At 39.5% G+C, this 20,249-nt stretch overlaps 1 protein-coding gene across 1 annotated transcript in view; it reads right to left on the bottom strand.

The window, feature by feature from the left end:
• Positions 1-20,249, bottom strand: part of banp (BTG3 associated nuclear protein) — a 126,839-nt gene that overhangs the window by 73,973 nt on the left and 32,617 nt on the right. The window contains exons 7-8 of the mRNA XM_069181240.1: positions 8,577-8,816; positions 329-496 (exon numbers count right to left, since the gene is read on the bottom strand). Of these exons, the coding sequence (XP_069037341.1) occupies positions 329-496; positions 8,577-8,816 (408 nt within the window). The remainder of the gene's footprint in view (positions 1-328; positions 497-8,576; positions 8,817-20,249) is intronic.

The raw sequence follows: 20,249 nt of genomic DNA, 5'->3' as shown, positions 1-20,249 counted from the left end.
CGCGGGGGTTACACTCCTAATCTTTTCGAGAAACACCCTGGGGTTTTTAATGAACACAGAGAGTCAGGACCTTGGTTCATCTGAAGGACGGCGTCTTTTTACAGTGTAGTGTCCCTGTCACAAAACTGGGGCATTAGGACCCACATGGACCGCAGGGTGAGCGCCCCCTGCTGGCCCCACTCACACCTCTTCCAGCAGCAACCTTAGTTTTTTCCCAGGAGGTCTCCCATCCAGGTACTGACCAGGCTCACACCAGCTGAACTTCAGTGGGGGTGCCAGTTGCGAGTTGCAGGGCGACATGGCTGCCGATCTGAACAAAACTCCGTACCTGTGCCCGAGAAGGAGGAGGTGGCCGGGGTCCTCCGGGAAAAGCTCTTGACCGCCAGGCTCTGACCCCGCTGTTTCCGTCTCCACGCCGTCCGGCACTTGGAATCGATGCTCTGCTTGATGCGGTACCAGTCTGACTCTGTGATGCCAAACTTGTAGAACAGGTGGCCTGACAGCAAACGAGAAGGAGGAAGGAGTTGGGTGCCGACTTGAGTGGTTTTATTTCGAGGGTGCTCCTCAAATGATAATTTTCTACTCCAGGTGCACTGTGGGCCAGTGCAATCTGGGATCTCAAATCCAAATGGAACCAACCAATGGGGGAACACAACCTCATGTGCAAAAACATTAAACTCCAGAGGGCAGCACTGTGGCTCAGAATGAACCAGAACTGAGTCAAAACACATCACAGTTCACCCATCCTTCTGTAAACACACATTCCTTTTGTTTGCAAAGTGTCATTAAATTGTTTTTCTTAAAAAGCTACTGATCATTCAGGAAACTCTGGTAGTTTGTAGTTTTGAATGCTTAATATATATGGATAAAGAAAAACACATTCTAAATTCTGGTTCCGTAGAAGTACAGTACTGGCAATCTTTGCAGATTAAAAATGTACAAATGGCCTTTATAAAAACTTCAGAAATTTAGTATATTCATATGGCATTAATTAAGGTACATCCATGCACTCATCCATTTTCTAACCACTTTATCCAATACAGGGTCGCTGGAAAATAAAGTTTCAAACGCCATAGTAACCAACCTACACTATAACGATAAATGTTAACCACCTAAAACATTTAAGAAAAAATCAATTACCAGTTGTCATATTATACATTAAGCGAAGTTTTACGAGCCTTAAACTAATGTGAGACTGATGTGTGTATTTTACAAGTGAAAACATGAATAGCAAAACTACAGCTCGATCCATCCGATGATCTTCATCGACACACACTGCCAAGTTTCTGAAACCAGGATTAGTGTTCCCCTTATTTGACCTCTGTGTTGTCTCAATAGATTCAAAATGATTTGGGTTTACTGGGCTATAGACCTACAGAGGTAAATCAAAGCACATCAAGCTCTTCCTCACCAGAAATAACTGTAAGAACAAAACAACACCTGTAGACCAACAATTTGGCACAGCCCCCTAAAATGCAAGATGTCACCTAAAAAGACCCAAACTATGTCACTATAGCGGCCTTGAGATCTCTGTAAAACAAAATGGATTTTACAACTGGGGATTAAGAAGTGATGCACAATTTCCAGAGACATTTATATCATCCTCATAATTTACTGTCACTGTGATAAAGACTGGCTCGTTTGAGAGTTTGTAATGTCTTACAGAGGAGCCAAAGTAAACCTACAAGCACACTGCTGGGCAGAGTAGTACTACAAAATAAGAAGAAACACTTTCAACATATTCCATGTTAATATGAGCCATGTAACCAACGGAACGATTAAAGTTCTAGAAAAATGTCTAAACGTAAAAAACCTAAGGAGCAAAATATATGGGACAATGTTAAACTATAAAGTTGCACTTCATACACTGAAAACAGCTTAACTGGAAGGAAGAGATTCTATGATCTGCATTCTGTTCATTTCAGCTCCATTTCAAGACAATATTTTTTAAAAGAAAATTTGATAAAACAGCTAAATGTAACACTGATCCTTTATTCCAAAGTGTTGTCATTCAATTACACTTGTTAATCACACAAGACTTTGGAACACTTCAAAATCTGGAATTTGTTTTCCACCTGCGGTGACTGCATAGCATACCATGATCCATCAAGACTCCATTTTTTGTAATAACTGAACTGAAGGAAAGTGAGGAAAAGGCATGGTCCAAAAGTCATTTTGGAACTAAGTCAGAAAAAGATAAATAGCAAATGTACTGAGCTGTGTTGCCCTGGATGACTATCCTGCCCATTTACTGGCAGCATTCTAGCAATTGTAAACCATCACTTCGGAAATCTCAGCTAATAATCTGTTATAGTTTCTACCCAACTGAACACTGAAGTCTGGTTATTATTAAAAGACAGGTATCACATAGAATTATTATGAGAAATTCTAAACTCCTCACACCACCACATCTAAGAAACCTATTGATCACTAACCAAGTATACTGAAGCTGCTAAGCATAAATGACAATGTGCTCTAAATAACATGAACACGAACATGCGAACAATAAGACATAAGCCTGCTCTTCTTTATGAAAACACCTTAACAATAGATGTCTTTATAAGGGACGCCTGCTACAAGAAGTAAGAATAAACAGCTAAGAGTGCAGGAGCAAATGCTTTAGATAAACAAAGGGGTATTATGTCCATTTTCATTATACTGTACATGTAGATATTTCCAATGCACGTAGCTTGTTGATATGTTTAAGTGTGAGTTCCAGGGCTAATCGTAAAAACTATAAATATTTTTGTAGGCTGATTCTCAAAAGTACTAGTTTGGACTCCTAACAGAATAGCAGAATGTAAATGAATAAATGCAGTATCTTCGCAGACTGTGTTGCTCCATCAAAAAGTGCAGCCTCTTCAATTCGTCTCATTACAGCTCATTGGAGAGCACTACAGTAGATAAGACTGTGCTGTGAGAACAGCCTTGTTTGGCTGCAATAGAGATTTCCAAATAACACTGTGCTACACTGTAGCCATATCTATGCAGCACAATGACACAGAACATTTTCTTGTTGTGAGTATATTCTCATTCTGTGTCTAGAAATGTTTTTACCTGTTTCTTTTTTACTTTTTGTAGAAATTGTTGCCAGCATTAAGTATCTGTGTCTTGTAGCTAAAACAAGGTTATTCACTAATATATTAAATGCAATAAAATGCTATCTATTCAACTATACTTATTCTTATTAAATATACTTATTACTACACTTATTACTTCTAAAATAGCTTATTATAAAATACATATATGGTGCTATATCAACAGTGATGTCTACAACTGTGGATTAAAATATGCAGTACCAGAACAGTGTGACATTATTGACATAAAATGTCTGTTCTTGGAGCTTACAATTGGGTGTAATACACAATTAATGATCATACATGTACATAAAAGGATTAGTATTAATAAACCTGAAGAAAGGGTTTATTTTGTGCATAGTGTGATAGGGCAGCACATTCAGATGAGTTGTTAGGTTGTTTGAACTACACTGCCCAGAGTACTGTAGGGAATGACCTGTCATCCTTAGTCGCACAAATTATGGTTTTGAATTCTTGATTGTTAGAACGACAGGCACCAAAGCTATTACATTTGCCTAGCTCACAGAGTTGTCTCCGTTTTGTTTGTGTTGTCCAATCAGCATCATTCTGGCCTTTCCTGTTGAAAAGTACTGGCTATTTATCTAGGCACATGCACACTTGGTGTTACATCCGGTATGAACAGGGCTTGACAACCAGTGAAAATCCAGCAGCCAGGCTGGTGGATGACTGATGAAGACTGGTCCTGTAGTAGCAGGTTAGCGAGGGCTGAATTAACTGCTCTGACACTAGATTAAAGCCAGAGACACTCACAGGAAATTGATATTCCCTATAAAGCACGATCAACTAGTAAAGATGATTCTATTAATTTCCTCTCTTTAAAAACTATATGCACTTATTTCTGATCTAATCAGTTGCCTGATTAAATCCTTTCTGCCTGACACTTGAACTTGTTAACACTGACGCATCCTGACATGTTATTTACATTCTATCAATTGTTTCTTTAACCGTTTAGTCCTCTATGCAACTTTAGTGTACTTTCTTGGCTAAGTTGTGATCGTGAATAACAATTTGTTTTTGTCTGACTTTATCTGGTTCAATAAAAGAATATACTTTAAACATGTGAAGCTGTGTCCACATATTACACAAAGACTAAGACTAAAACAAGGTATGTAGCAAAAAAGGGTTTATATTTCTTTTATCAAGCCATTAAAATCATCTCAAACTCTCTTCCACTTTCTTCACACTATCAGTGATATTTGAGGTCCGCATGGAGACGACAGATGAAAAAATTAAAGGTTAAATGATGTTAAAAACTGGTGAGAGGATGAGGCAAAAGAGTGGATTCCAATTTAACACCCTGTACCACCCAACTAACATATTTCTTCCAAAGGGAAGACAGCACATGGATAGACTGAGATTTGTAAAAAAATAAATAAAAGGGGGAAAACAAGAAAAAAAAATAGCCGTAGAGAACTCCAAAATAAACCATAGACATCCGCTGCTAATTTAGATATCAGGACATGGTTTGGTTAATTCCATGTTATTTTAACCGTTCAATGAGATCTGTCGCTGGAAACATGAAATTACTACCTCTGTTTATTTCGTTTGTGCCTAATTTTCAAGCCAAGCAATTCCTTAGCAATAAATTTCGTTTTTTTAAGAAAGCTTGTCTTAACTGAACTCCAACCTGTTGATATTGGCACAGAGAACAGGTGAGCTGTACAGCGTATTTACACAGGAACGGCAGGACTGACAGTGTCAGTCAGAGTAGATTAATCTGTTCTGCTGGGGTGGGGGTGCTGTCTTTATCTGGGCATGAAATATTCACCTTGGTACAGCGTTCCACGTGAAAACATTATCATAATTTATCATCATATGCCTGTAAAGCATCTCTAAATTAATGAAAAAACCTACATTCATTCAAAAACAGACTTTTATATTTTAGATCTCCGCCAAAAGAAGATTCAGTTTGCTGATGGTGGTTCCATTGAAATAAAGCTCATTTTCAACATCTGTATCTGGAAAAAAACAGTATGTCAATTTTGACAGGAAAGATATTCAAAAGCTTTAATTAGTCATGATTTTTAGTTTTTTTTTTGTTTCCATTAACTAGAATGAATTAAAGAATTCATAATAATTCCAGTTTACATTTATTTTTCTCAATTCACAAAAATGGTGAAATGGACACTATGTAACACTAGGGCTGTACCTTTTGAATATTAAATCATAAGCCCATCATGAACATGCAATATTTTTTGTCTTATATGAAGCTCTAACAACAAAATCACATACATGAGCACTATGCACAACACAGAGTGAGTAGAGCTCACCTCTGAAACAAATTATAAAAAGAAACTTCAGATAGGATTTAGATGATAAGTGGCATGGTGGCACAGTGGTTAGCACAGCTGTCTCCTGGGACATTTTGTGTTCCCCCTCTGGGTGCTCCGGTTTCCTCCCACAGTCGAAATACATAATAGCTAACTGGCAAGTGTGTGCATGTCTGCCTGGAGATGGACTTCCGTCCTGTCCAGGGTGCATCCTAAATTCACGAGCTGATTTCCAGGAGAGACTCTGGCACCCCTGGATTCGGTAAAGTGCTTCGAAAATGGATGGATGGCTTCAATAATTTCTACTGAAAAATCATGCTGAAATTAGGGGATTTACTGTGAAAAATCTTTGTTTCAGCGTCCTTCCAGCACTGTTCTAATAAATGTAGGGTAACTGTTTCGGCCAGAGTTCCCAGTTCCCAGAGATTAACCACAAACTTAAGAAACAGCTTTGATTCGTTTGGGGCAGTTTTGCATAAAAACATGTGACAGAAACAAATTTCCATCTCATTCAGTCACATTTAAATCCACAGTCACCACATATAGTAATTCTAGCACCTTTTAAGCATTCAAGAATAACTTAAGAACGTTAGAATTCAGGAACAAACCAAACCCCCTTTTTGCAAAGCAGCCTTTCACAGCCATTCTGTTTATGTTTTTTTTTTCCTGTTACTAGGAGGCCAGCTTTCTCACCGTCTGACCAGTTCTTGCAAAAAAAAATCCAGTTTTTGACAAATCCCTTCAGTCTGTTGCATAAAAGTTTCCTTTATAAATTGCCCTTGCCATGCAGAGCATTTTCTGGATACTGATCTAATCAGAGGCGACAGACCAAATAATAGAGGCTCTGTCTCTTTAAGAAACAGGAGGCTGTCTATCGCGATGCACCGTTACCTAACTCACTATCCCTCTTTCTGCGGACAACCAGCAGGAATCCTTCTGCCTGGCAACACCCAGCTAATGCCAAAGCAAACACCCTTGTGAGTCAACAACCAGCTTTCAGTCCTTCCCCTAGAAGCCTGTGGGTTTGGACGCAATAGGTGGCTCAAGAATATGGACAGGGCATCAATACATTTACAGTTTTCCGACAACTGTTATTTCAGGCATCTCTGGCTAAATGCAGTTCCATCCCCAACACTTTTCGACAGCATTCAAAATTGCCTGCGGGTCTCACGTAGGCCCCTGCAGTGATCACAGCTAATACTCTGCTCGTCACGGGGTGGAGAAGAAATTTATCGGAGCCAAATAAGGACTGGAAATTTTTACTTTTTGCTCTCATACTTGCCTCAGCCGGGAATATAAATGTATCTGTCACCACCAGTGTTTTCAACAAACTACCATCAGTCATCCAGTTACAGACTAGGTTCATTCAGGTTCATTCAGTTGTTCTGGAGAGGATCTGAAATGCAGCTGAAAGATAAAGTCCTTCTCAAGCCTACACACACCCCAGTATCTATAACATTAAGAGGGCTTAAGAGTACAAGACATTGTCTTGTTCCACCTCTGATTTTAACTCCCAAATCTTGGAAACCGTTTTGTACAACTGTTAACAAGAACAGTACTGTTCAAAAACAGTGTGTGAGTAAGGTCCAATTAGAATCCTAATGCAGCACAAACACAGGTTTAAAAAAACGATATCCACCCAGTTTCAAAACAGCTTAGTCCAATAAAGTTTAGGAGTGAGACTGAATAAAATGAAAGACTTACATGTCATGCATTTAAGGGGGAACACGTTTTTTTCAGCAACAGAACTTCAATTTCTGTTCAAATTGTACCAGCGTGCTCAAATTCTACTTTAAAGATCACATATTTGATACCACAGGTATTTCAGAGTGGTAAATGCAAGTTTGTATTTTGAGCACCAGGACGAAGGTGTCTGTTTTCTTAGGGGTCAAATGTCAAAAATGAGCATTTCACACAACTTGTGTAGAGCCTTTTGGTTGTATCTGATTTCACTACGCCAGGACATGAATATGGGAAGCTGACACCAGCTTGCAATATTAGGAAACCTCCTCATATGATTTCAAGTGCAGACAAATGAAAGGAAATGATAATGAAACTTAAATGGGTAACAACAAGATGCCTAAACTCAAATGTAAAATTAACAAGAAAGACACATCCAGAGAAAACATAACATTAGACATATTCACATATCCATAGGAAAGGGAATATGTCCCAGGTAGACTACAACTGATGACAGAACCAGCTGCTCATGTTTTGTTTTGAGCTGAGTAAATCCTGTAAATAGCAATAACCTGCATTCAATCTGCCAGAATTATGCACGCTTTTTTCAACCCAGATGCAGACAGAGAAGGACTTGGAAGTCACCACTATATCAGTAATCAACAGGTGGTGACAACAGGCAAGAGAGACCATTATCTTTGATTACTTAACACAACTAAGAGGAAAAGTATTTTTGTTCCAACTTACAGTATACAGTAGGTAACAAAGGCCTGCTTGTCTGCACTGTAACAAATTAATTTTTCTAACACGGTCAGAGCATTTGCTGTCTCTTTTAATTAGGCAGTGCCCTTTAAACTAACATGCAGTTAGGTCTGTCAGTCCATCTCCACTCAGCAAACATGTTACTTGATAACAAGAGTAAATCTTTCATGAATAATGGAATGGTTTCTTTGATTGCCTTTGATTTATTTTACTGTTTATTAATTCAGGAATGAAAGAGTTTGCCTTTGCTTATTAGTATCAATTTCTTCACGATTTAAGAGAAACTTAAATAAACTGCCAATGCCAATGTTTATTGGAGGCTGGGGCACACAGAAAACAGTGTACATAATTCGGGCAGGAGAATATAAATCTGTTAGCAGAAATGCTTCCTGAAAAATGAGGAACACGGCAGTACACCCAAATGAGACCTTTACCTGTTTATTCAGAGAGATGCTTTCTGAGGGACAACCCTTAAAACGAATGAATAGTTGTAAGAGCCTGTATCCATTAATCTCTCTGGGAAGAAATGAAAAGCAATGAGACGGAAAGGCAAGAAAGCACTTCTTCATCAAGGTTGCTTCATTCATTAATCCAATTGTGTGTAAACAGGTTTAAGTTCCGCAGTTCTGCACACAAGCTGTGTAAAAGGGGCAATCTAACCAGGGACACACAGGGAGATGGACTGAGCTCCACCCTTTGCGATCAGACAGGATAGCAATGCGATCCGCTCCGCAGCCTCCCCGACTGGAAAGCGCGCAGGACTTACATCGGATGCCGTAGATCATGAGGGGATCCAGCTGCTTCTTGCCGTGCTTGCCCTGGCCAGAGAGGTTGGAGATGGCCTGGACCTCCCGGTGGAAGAGGTAGTCCAGCAGGGTCAGGGCCATCTTCTCCGCGGTGCGGCAGTTGGTGCTGATGTGCAGCATGTCGTTGGACGAGATGGGGCAGCGGACGCGCATCTCCGGGTTGTTCTCGTCTCCCAGCCACGTGCCGTTGGGATAGTCTTCTGCAACAAGCAACAAGCATGACGAAACATTAGGAGACAGTGGGGAGAACAAGAATGCAGTGACGTTAAAGGGGACCGTCCTCTTCGTTTTGTCATTTTCCTTTACATTCCCTCCTCCACGGTAAGTTGGCGCAGATCAGTGATACGTCCAGTACGCTGGGTAGATATATGCTGCACGAGTACTTTGTTCGGAAATGGGAAAATCAGTCATCTATACACCATGAAATCCATAGTGCTCTGCAGGAGAATGAACATCAACAGGACAAGACAAGCACGTCACACTGAGATGCCCAGTAAATGATATGGATTACTTTTGCACGCTATAATAGTAGTTGACTCAAGCTCACTCAAACCTTGGGCAACTGGCAGTGACAATGAACAAGGAATACAGCAGGACTGCAGTTTGCAGAACATTCTGTTCTCATTTTGGACATCAGGCATGTCAGACAATAGTGAAGGTGCCACCTGATTCTCTGAGGCTACTGTAGTCCTTCATAAATGTGAATGTCTTACAAACTCCATTCTTGCACATATCTCTATGGTGTCCTGAATGTGGCCTATCCCTGCCTGAAAAGAAAGCAGGATGGATTACACAGCTTTCTTATATAATTTCTTGCTGCAGGAAGAGAAATAAGGGGTGACAAAAGTGAAATCTAAATGCAGTTGGATCTTCATTTGGAAACATCAGAGCCAGTGCCCTCTATGATAAGCATTGACACTGATCACTACTTAAGGTCCAGGCCCAGGGTCTGGATAGTGGTTTTAATTTAAGCAATGTGGTTTTCCATTCTATAAATGTACTGTGTATATGATGGGCAAATTCAAAATACCATAAAATCATAACCCTTTATTGTAATTCAATGTGCTTTTTCTTTCTATACTCCTTAAAACTTTGCTTCCAAAATAAGTTTCAGATCCAGACAAATGTGATGATGGCTGAGGACAGATCTATTTCAATTAACTCAACTTTCTGTATTACACGCAAATTTAATAATAGTTCTGTGAAAAAGCTGGAGGCTCTGAAGATAATGCACTGACTTTCACCCATTTAAGAACCCTTGAATGAAAATCAATTAAAGATTTTTAGGAAACTCAATTCTGTTGATAACAATGCCAAGTGTAAAATGAAGAGGCGCTGTGGGCTTTTTACATATGAGCACAGCGAGCGGTCAGCCAGCAATACGTCTTCAAAAGCCCATTGTTTGTGAAGCAAAAATAAATTTAACCGTTGAAGTGAAAATTATAAAATGTCCCTGTCTGCAGGACAATTATTGTTTCACTCCAGGACTCAAAATGATTCATGTACAACTAAGGCTTTTTTTCTGGATTGTGCATGTCCTGTGATTGACATTTAGATATCATGATCTCGTATGCTGTAACAGAACCTTCTGCTATGACATGTTAGATGAAAGAAAGGGTACTGCCTTCATGGAAACAATCCAGAGGTAGATTATATAAGGAAAGATTAGAAGAAATTAATCTCTTTAGCCTGGAACGTATTCCGCTTCTGGGAGATGAGTGACGCATTTCTAAAACAACCATAATAATTGGACCTCAATGCAAATGGAAATTAAGTTAGATGTAGGTATGGGAAAAGGAGTCAATTCCTTCTACACAAAGCAGTTTGGGAGGACATTGCCAAAGTGTTCTATGGCAATCAGCTTGCCTGCCACCAGCCATTTTAGTTTGAATAAGCCTTCTCTTGTTTGTTAACTTAATTATACTAACATTGCAGAATGAACAGTATTTCTGTCTTTGAAAAGTTCAGTCTTGCCATTTAGTTTAGTTCTAAAATCTGTTAAGTTCTGATTCCTAAAATGAGAACAGGAGATTTAAGATTTTACATTATTAAGGTTATTAATTAAAATCCTTTTGATCTGTTGGTTTCAGCTGACCCTTCCTCCTCACAGCACTTCTGTATATGAAGGACAGCTCTCAATAACACTCGTAATCATGTTCATCCCAAAATAATGCTACCGATAAAGCCCCAATATCAAAGAGAAATGTATAGTAAATAGATTTTTCAATAATCCACTGTAACATGCAACCTGCAATGTCTTCAACAGACCATAGAATTTAAACAGATGTTGAGAAAATGGTGACTTATCTTTTAAAGTCTAAGCATGTTTATAGGCCATTCAGCCCAAAGACCTCATTCCATGCTCTATAATTCCAGCCGTAAAACTGGATGAACTGCAACCATCCCTTTCAAACTATGAAATCCTGAGCTGGAGGATGCCCAGACCATGGTGACAGGCAGGAGAAAACTCAAGCTTCTGCCAAAATCCTACACAAACACCCAGAGAACATGCATACTCCACAGAGTTATGTGCTCCGGGAGAGAACTGGAGCCACAGTGTAACTGTGTTTGAAACTGTTTACTGTTTTCTTTTATTTTAGGATATAGAGTGGAACAATTGAAAGACAATTCACATAACCTTTCAAAATAGGTCTCCAACATATCCATTCTTGTCATTCTGAATTACATTCTACTCTAGCTCACAACAGGCTGGATGTATATTTTAAAGTGCTATAATGTTAGGCATTTGAAATAAGTTTAAATACAAATCAGAATACACTTACAGTGAATATATTTCACTTTAATTTTGTGGATGCTTTTAAGTATTGCTTTACATCTAATATTTATCTTACATTAGAGATTTATTGCTGATGCAGATACCCGATATAGATATGTTGCAACTTATGAAATTCCATTCAAATGAGTAAGGATGTTTTCAAAAATCAAAAGCACTTTCCCTGGTCGGGAAAAAAAAAACAACTGCATTCTTTCAACAACTTTCTGTACATTTTACACCGGATCAGCGTGGACATTCGCTCACATGTTTACATGCCTAACAGAATGAACAGCCCCTCTCATGTTATAACATTTTTTCACCGGCTATTGTACTGAAATAGGACATGTATTTTCAGAAATATCAGGATAACCAATTGCAAATTCATTCCCATTGGTAAAGCAATGGGATCCATGTCAGTATAATAACTCTGCAGTTCCCTGAATGCCCTGCAGTGAGAGAGATAATGGACCACTGGCCTCGGTTTAAAGGAAATCAGCTCAGGTTTTCTGTAAATTTCAACCTGATGCAATGTATAACAGCATTGTTTGCTCACTCTAGAATGCAGGCAAATTTTAATTTGATATTTTATTAATAAAATGTGTCAACCCAATACAGTTTTAAAGCCTTTTACTCATAGTCCAGAGTTAGATTATAATAGCAAATCAATGGAGATGTTTTGTTTTTTATTTTACCAGGGATCTTTGCTGTTATATGGTCTATTTCGAAGTATTTTTCTAACAGTAAAGAAAAATTCCCCTAAATCTTGGTTTTCATTTTCACTGAAACCCACGCAATGTCTTCTATCAAAGTGTTTTCAGCTTTGTTGCATGTAATGCATTGCCCACACTAGGGTTACTAAGAAGGTTCTGATGGGCCTGACCAAAAGCTAACATAATATAATGATGACATTTGAAAGAAAATATAAGGGTCCCTGTCTGATGTAATGCAGTTACATCCGGATGTAATGTGACATTACCACACAATTTCAGCTGACTGCATCATACAGACAGCATCATGAATCACAGCTTGAAAGCTAAAGAAAAGAGACATAAGCTGACATTGTTCAAGGGTCTTTAGGGTCACCATTGCGATGAGGGAGAGGAGATCAGGAACATGGGGATGAAAACTGATGACATCCCATTGTGCGATTCTGCTGCTGCTGTTTTGTATGTGGGATTAATATAAAATAAAAACTGTCAACCATGAGAAAAAGTTTACCAGTGGGATGTCACGACCCGAAACCATGGCAAAAGTCAAATGTTCAGCAACACTTCTGTAGAGCCGGAAAACAAAGAGAGTGACTCATTTGGCCCCCGTGTTACAAGCAGGAAATGTTGCAATCCAATCAATGTGAGGGTTAAACATCAGGAACTTAAAGGCTGTCTGAGGGGAAAAAAACAGCTGTCTGCGTCAATATAAGGTCTTGTGAGAGATTTATGTCAACTCATAGAGTTCTGAAACACAACAAATTGCTTTCTGCGAACACTGGCTTTTGTTACATTTAGGAATTGGAATTTGGTTCAATGTGCAATATTAACAAGGAAGGACTAATGACAGACGAATGGATTGTATAGGGGAGGACAAAATACAGAAAATTCTTTTCTTCACCCGGCTTATGCCCGCTTATGATAAAGTCTTGGCCCCAAGGTTTGAAGCAAAGCTGCTTCAGTGATCCCTCCTTGAGAGCTGGCTTCACTTCAAAGCCTTTCCTTCACATTTCAAGATGTGGCTACTGAAGTACGCACGAAACAGCACCTTCATGGAAAAATGAAAAAAAAAATATATTTTACTTTTATAAAGACCAGAACTCAGACCTTTTTTTTTTTGATGAAACTACCACCCTGCTCTCCCCCCATGACGGTTTACCTATTCTTGGGATTACAAATAACTCTAACTCAAAGCCAAAAATGTCAGCCAAATGGTTTAACTCCACCGTCTTTCCTGGTTTGCTAGAAAGCTGGATGCAAAATGAAATATTTCCTGGTGCATATTTCAGCACGGAAGCCTTATAGTTCCAGGCGATGAAAGAGATCAAGAGATAAAGACAGGACGTTTTAAAACAATCTCATATTCTTTGCAGAAAGTACAGCCTGAAGAACTGTATGAGAAGGGCATTCAGACCACTGACCCTTTAAAAGAAAGAGCTGCAGTAAGATGTTTTTGTGCACTCTAGTGACACAGTGGTAAAGAGCTTAGCACCACTGTCTCATAGCTCCAGGGCCCTGGGTTTGATTGCATCGTGAGGTGCCCGTCTGTGTGGAGTTTGCATGTTCTCTTCAAGCTTAGATGGAATTTTCCGTACTATCGTGTGCTCCAGTTTCCTCCCACTTCCCAAATACAGATGGGTTAGGTTTGATTGGTTACTCTGAATCACACCTTTCCTAGGATGGAGGGGTACGGTCAGGGTACTTCTGATACTGGGTCCTCCTGGGGCTACAGAGGGACAGAACAGGGTCAGCATGATGGGATGAATGGCCTCCCCTGGTGATCATTCATTCTGCCATTTACACCCCTGCATTTGATTACTTTTTCCGAAATACTGTTTATAAAATAACATGCTGTCATTTTCAGGTCCTGTGAGATAACTTTAAGTTGGATTCTGTGCCAGCTTCAAATTAAGCTTGAACTCAGATCGGAATAGGTTTATCTTTCTGTCAATTAAAGCAATTTCAATTAACTCAACTTCCCATTAGTCAACTTGACAGGGTTGCCCCTCCATTACATAACGACTGATGAACACAGTAAGAATATGAAAAAATCGCCATTTCTCATCAGGTCAACCAAAAACAGGGCTTATGGTCTTGATTGCACAAAAAACATAATTGTTTTCTTATTCCAATAACAGAGTTTGCAAGTGACAAAGAAAAAATATGACAGAAAACTGACTTTGAAGAGGACAGCTCACCAAACACAAAAGCATTAAAATTCTAGGAATTCTAGTTTCATTGGGGTTTATTCCTTTCCCAAGACTGTCTTCATTCAGGAGATACTGATCGACTGACTCAAAAAAAGGTATCGCAAAATTACAGGCTTATCTGAATACTAAGTAAATGCAGATCCACTGAACCTTTTCAAATATAGTAAATTGATAGTAAGCAGCAAATAAAATAAGTAAGCTGGTAGAACAGACATTAATTGTGTCCAAATCCAAATCACTTGCTATAAACAGTGTGTGGAGAGCCGACTTTCAATACCCTTATTCTCCTTTTCCTATTGCTCAACTGTAACCTTGAATCTGTAATCCTCTGGAGCACTCTCAGAAACACACAAAGGTTATTTATCCTGCATTGTAACAGAGTCAAATATTCTCTTAAAAGAAGAGTACCAGAGTCTGAATAATCTACTTTTGATGGGTTACAATGTCTTATACATCTGCACAGCTCTAAAAACATACATGTGTATTTCAGAAAAACATGTAAAAAGATCACTTATTTTCTTCCTATTCCCAGACACACAGAAACTGCCCCAGGAGTCGAACAGTCACTATGGAGCCAACGGCAATTACTGTCAGTGCATTACATCTTTCGGAAAACCGTTTTGTATATTATTGTTAAACTTGCCACGAGGTCAAAGTTTACTTCTTCCGACGGTTTATTTATGAGGGATCCTTGTCCTTAGTACCTGGTTAACCGCTCATCTGTCACCTCCCTGGCTTTGATGCCTGTCTGTTTGACACTTTTTCCAGCCTCACTCTTCCTTCTTTGCTTGAAGCAACTTCACTTTTAATTGCGATTACAGGAACGGACATCACCCTTTGCGAAACAAGACACTGATTAGGTCAGGAAGACAGGAATGCACTTCCAATTAAAATTGCATCGGATCATCCGTCTGTTTATTTGATCTCTGACAATTTTAAACACTCCGTCTCGAGGACTTCTGCAGTGCCAGGCAAACACAGTGCAAACACTGAAGGTCTAGAAGGTTATTCAACAGAAATCATTTATTTTACAAAACAGCCTGTTGTCATGGCTGTATATGAGCTGCACCAGATATGTCACCTCACAATCCTGTAACACAGCAAAACGCACAATATTATGTAATACCATATTATGAGAAAGTTTGTCTTTCAGCAGTCAGCTCCAGACAATTTTGTAAATATTGCTGATTGCAGATGAAAGGCTATGGAAAACACCTCACTTCCACACACCCAAGTGTTTTTAAGAGCTAATCTGATTTTAAACAGTTGTGGCAGGCACAACTAGCCTTTAACGAGGCTGACGCGAAGCTTGCGCCTCCAACACAATCAAAAGCCCTCCACGCCATTAGCTTATGGCTCGCTTAAAGAACGAAGGTCATTAACGCATTTGTGCTCATACATCACAGCCGTGTAGAGCTGCAGTAGTCCAGACGTGTTTAAGAGTAAACATTATATAACTACATAACGTGAGAAAAGCCACAAGACTTTTTTAGAATGTGCTTTTTCTCAATGTCAGACCTTTGTTCAGGATTGGAGCAAATGTTGGAAATATCCGACTTCTTATGTGACGCCATGTGAGGACCATTCCTAATTTGACTTTTAACTCATCAGAACGTTACGTGCTGTACAGTATGAAAACCTCCATTTTGAGGTTGTCTATCATGAATATGTGGCAGATACTGCGGAGGCGAGATACATTTCAGATAAGCTCTGTACTTTTTAAATACTAAAAGTCAACCTACCAGATATATCTTCTGATATATATTCTTTTATACATTTTCAGATACAATGTCTCACAACTTTCTTACCTACATCAGTGCTTCTCGTTTTCATATGTAAGGGTTCTATTCATTAAAACGTGTAGACCTGTATCAGAAACCAAAGCTCCCCAGGGTCTACAATGGCTGTCTCTGTCACGAATGCATGAATCTCTTGCTTTGGTCTGGCACGGTGCGATGTTAGTGTTTGCAAACCAGCCCTAGTATGCTGCAGTGGAAAAGGAAATATGACTAGGAAGACGCCTTGAGACATTTTTTTTTTGTGTGTATTCAGCTCACCACACTGTGCTGCTTGTTCTTATTTTAACCAGAACAGTTTGGCCCACAAATAAAAAAAAAACAAGCTTCGGTTAATTAACTCAAAGGGCTGTCGGCTCAATGAAATGCAGATTCTTTTCTTGCCATTTTAACATGTTTAATCAGTGATGCTGGAAAGAAAAACATTCTGCTGTTCTCGTCACTTGAAGCTTAGATGGCTACTCAGCCAATGGCAAAAACTAACTGTATTGCTTGTGTAAAGGTGGTAGGGTTGTTAAATTGAGAACAAATAAAGAAGGCAAATTCACTAATTTGCCGCCATGCTTCTTTTGCACTCCTGTTTTCCGTACAGCAAAGCAACTAGCACACATTGCACAGAATCTCACTGTAAATTAAGACTAAATTAAGGGCAGCACAGCGACACAGTGGACAGCAGTGCTGGTGTTCCTGGGTTCAATTCCTGCCCTAGGCTGCTCTCTGCACGTAGACTGTATGTTCTCCCTGTGCTCCTGTGGGTTTCCTCCAGTTCAAGTACTTGCCAAGACAAGCCGTGGGTCCCTCACGGCTCTATATTAGAAAATGGATGGACGGGAGGAAAACCAATTAATCAGTTTCAGGAGTTTCTTTATTTCAATTGCAATAAGAATAGTTACAAACATGAGTGGGCCAGCTGGCCCCCCTAGCCTGTTTAATAATAATAATGATAATAATTGCTTACACTTATATAGCGCTTTTCTGGTCACTCCACTCAGAGTTTCCCAGGAGTCTCCAGGTATTGACCAGGCTCACACCTGCTTAGCTTCAGTGGGTCGCCAGTTGTGAGTTGCAGAGTGATATGGCTGCTTGCTGTTTGATAGTTATTAGCTGGTGCAAGAATCTCATGCAGCCATTTATTGAAAAAAGTAAGGGAATCGGATTCAACAACATAGCTAGGTAGCTTATTCCTCACTTGCACAACCGTTAAATGCTGGCTAACCAAAAACAAAGCCAGTGTATGTTTCAAGTGCTAAACAAGGTAACTTCAAGAGTACTGTGGTAAACCCTGATCCCTTATGTGAACAATACTTTGAACGTAAGGGCTTGAAAAGCTGAGAACTGAGCAATGGGACCAATATGCAATTCACCCATTTCTTTTGTACCATTTTCCCAGGTGAAAAAAAAGTCCTAATATTCGATCCAGGTCTTCAGAAACAGATGATTTTGTGTGGCCTCCAACACTGAGTCACCCCCTCTCCAAAACCAGGGTCAGGCTTCTTTTCACAAGCCACAAAAATATATTCGCCTGCTACAACTAATAAACTACAAACATACATTCAAATTTGAGGCCTGCTCTTTCTTTCCCCAAAGTACCATCGTGGCACGTCAATGTGCTGCTCTTCCAGAGGGCCGTGCTCCTGACTCTGACAGATGATTTATTATTATGTCTATGTGTTGCTTTAGCAGAGACTTGAGAAGTTCCACTGCTATCCTTCTGAAACAGAACACCTCCAAACAAATCAAGACATTGAAGAAGAAAAAGAAAAGAAACTTCATGATCTTTGTTATTATAACCTCCCGTTCAAATGACAGCTGTTCAGAATCCTTCTGTAAAGACAGCCTTCTGAATTTTAAGCCTGATGGACACCATCAACCAAAAGTAAGAAAAGGTAATACAGCTGCTACCTTGCTTTTATTTAATTTCTGTCTCCTTCTAGTTGTAAGTTGTGAGTTTAAGGCATCCAGGCTCCAAAAGGGCTGCAAGTTCTAACTACATCTACACTCTCAGCTGCAGTACTTAATTAAACCAATTATTTGAACAACCTAGTAGAGCTGCATGAAACAACTATTCATTTGTTCAAACTAAGCCCTGGTCCAAATCAACATTTCCTCCCACCCACCAATAATAAACTGATACGGGAAGGAGGTTTTTAGTCTGAAAATCTTTTTTTTTTAGTTCTGCAACCCAAGGGAAATCACAGATGTAGAATGTATTTTTCAATTATCAGGTGGATTGAAGTAAATTTGTGATCCAGGTCTAGGTTTTAATAGGAGAACTAATAAATGATTCACTGGAGAGAGTTGATTTACTGCACATACTTATAATTAGTTCATTCTAATAGTACCATCATTTGAAATACTAGCACGTTAAGCATCCTCTCCCTCCAGGTGAATTGTAATTCTTTCCCTTGTGGTCTCTCTTGAACTTTAATTGTTTACTGCTTCACTCAGGTCATCCATTCCATACCAGTTGTCATTGTATTTCCCAACCAATTAAAAACGTCATGCTACTCTACAAGTCCGGCATCAGTTCCAGGTCCGAGGAACACAGTTGTGCACAGAGACCTACAAAAGCTGTGGAGCTGCAGCTGACAAACGCCCAATGGCAGGGCTCTGCATTGCTCATTTCATGCAGGGCTTCCAAATCCTTGTCCTTGTGAACACAGTGTCTGTGACATTTCACCCTAGTAGAGCACTCAGATATGCAAGTTAATCCTTGAACCAATAAATCACTGGATTTGAATTTTTTCATTGTCACAATTAAGGGCTGAGCAACTGACATGTTATCTGGAATGAAAAACAGCAGACATGGGAATCACAGGAATGCAGATTAAAGAACCCTTTGAGGTTTCTAGGTTTGTATGTGTACACCAAGTTAAGAAACACTGCCCCTTGAACTGAATGAGCAGACAGCAGGGCAGGGCAACTACAGCTGCAAGAAAAAGTTTGTGAACCCTTTGGAATTACCTGGATTTCTGCATTGATTACTCATATAAATGTGGTCTGATCTGATACCGGAAATGTTTGGTGGAGGTTATTGCTGCTAAAGGAGGTTCTACTATTTACTAAATACAAGGGTTCACATACTTTTTCCAACCTAGACTGTGAATGTTTGAACGATGTGATCAATACTGACAAGAAGAAGTACAATTGTTTGTGTGTTATTAGTTTAAGCAGATTGTGTTTGTCTATTATTGTGACTTAGTTGAAGATCAGACCACATTTTTATGAGTAATTAATGCAGAAATCCAGGTAATTCCAAAGGGTTCACAAACTTTTTCTTGCAACTGTACATGGTACAGTGGGTGCACAGCACTAAGCATTCAGCAAATTTAAAAATGCACTTTGTCTCAGAGTGTGAAGCTGATTTGCTTTGCTATATAGTCATCAAAGCTATGAGATCCTGCCATTTCTGGGAGTAACTAAACAAGCTCAACAAACCAGAATCTGGGATCTAAAATGAGGTCCTGAATCCGGGAACTTCAGTCCCTAGAACAGAATTCACGGTGCAATAATATGCCCTTAAGACCAGGTGTGCCTCCTGTACACAACACAGTATTGATGTACTGAAAACAAGCAAGCAAGAAACCACACAGCAATAAATTGCAAGGAATCTTAACTCATTCGCATGCGATATGAAACCTGAAAACTGGATCATCAACCAATGAACCCCCCTCAGCTGTGGCCAGTGGAGACAGACTTCTTCCTTTTCCTGCTGCACGGCAACAAAGGTGGTGAGAAAGAAAGAGGGAGCAGAGTCACACTAGTCAGCCAAGACCCCGTCTGACCCTGTATTCCTGGCACGGCTGGAGTTTCTAGAATTGCACTCTTGATTGGAGTTTTTGTCCTTGATTCAGTTTAATCAGGTGCACTAAACAGCCCACAGCATGCCAGTGTAAAAAAATATGCCCTGCAATTACTGTAAGTGTTCCAGGCTACCTTCAATACAGAAGCCCTCTCGCAGCTGTTTGAGGGATGGAAAATAGCTTTTTTACTGATTTTATTCTATATGATTCCAAAACAGCAAGTGGCGTCAAAACTAAAAAAATGCTTTTTACGTTTTTGGAAACTGCAGCACATCATGCTGGAGGGTGTTTAAATCCCCTTGATTTCTCCGCTCGAGTTTCACCTTTCATTTCTAGCTGCC

This window comes from Lepisosteus oculatus, chromosome 20, assembly GCF_040954835.1.
Source record: "Lepisosteus oculatus isolate fLepOcu1 chromosome 20, fLepOcu1.hap2, whole genome shotgun sequence".
Taxonomy (NCBI): domain Eukaryota; kingdom Metazoa; phylum Chordata; class Actinopteri; order Semionotiformes; family Lepisosteidae; genus Lepisosteus; species Lepisosteus oculatus.
This window is presented reverse-complemented; position numbering and strand designations above follow the sequence as displayed.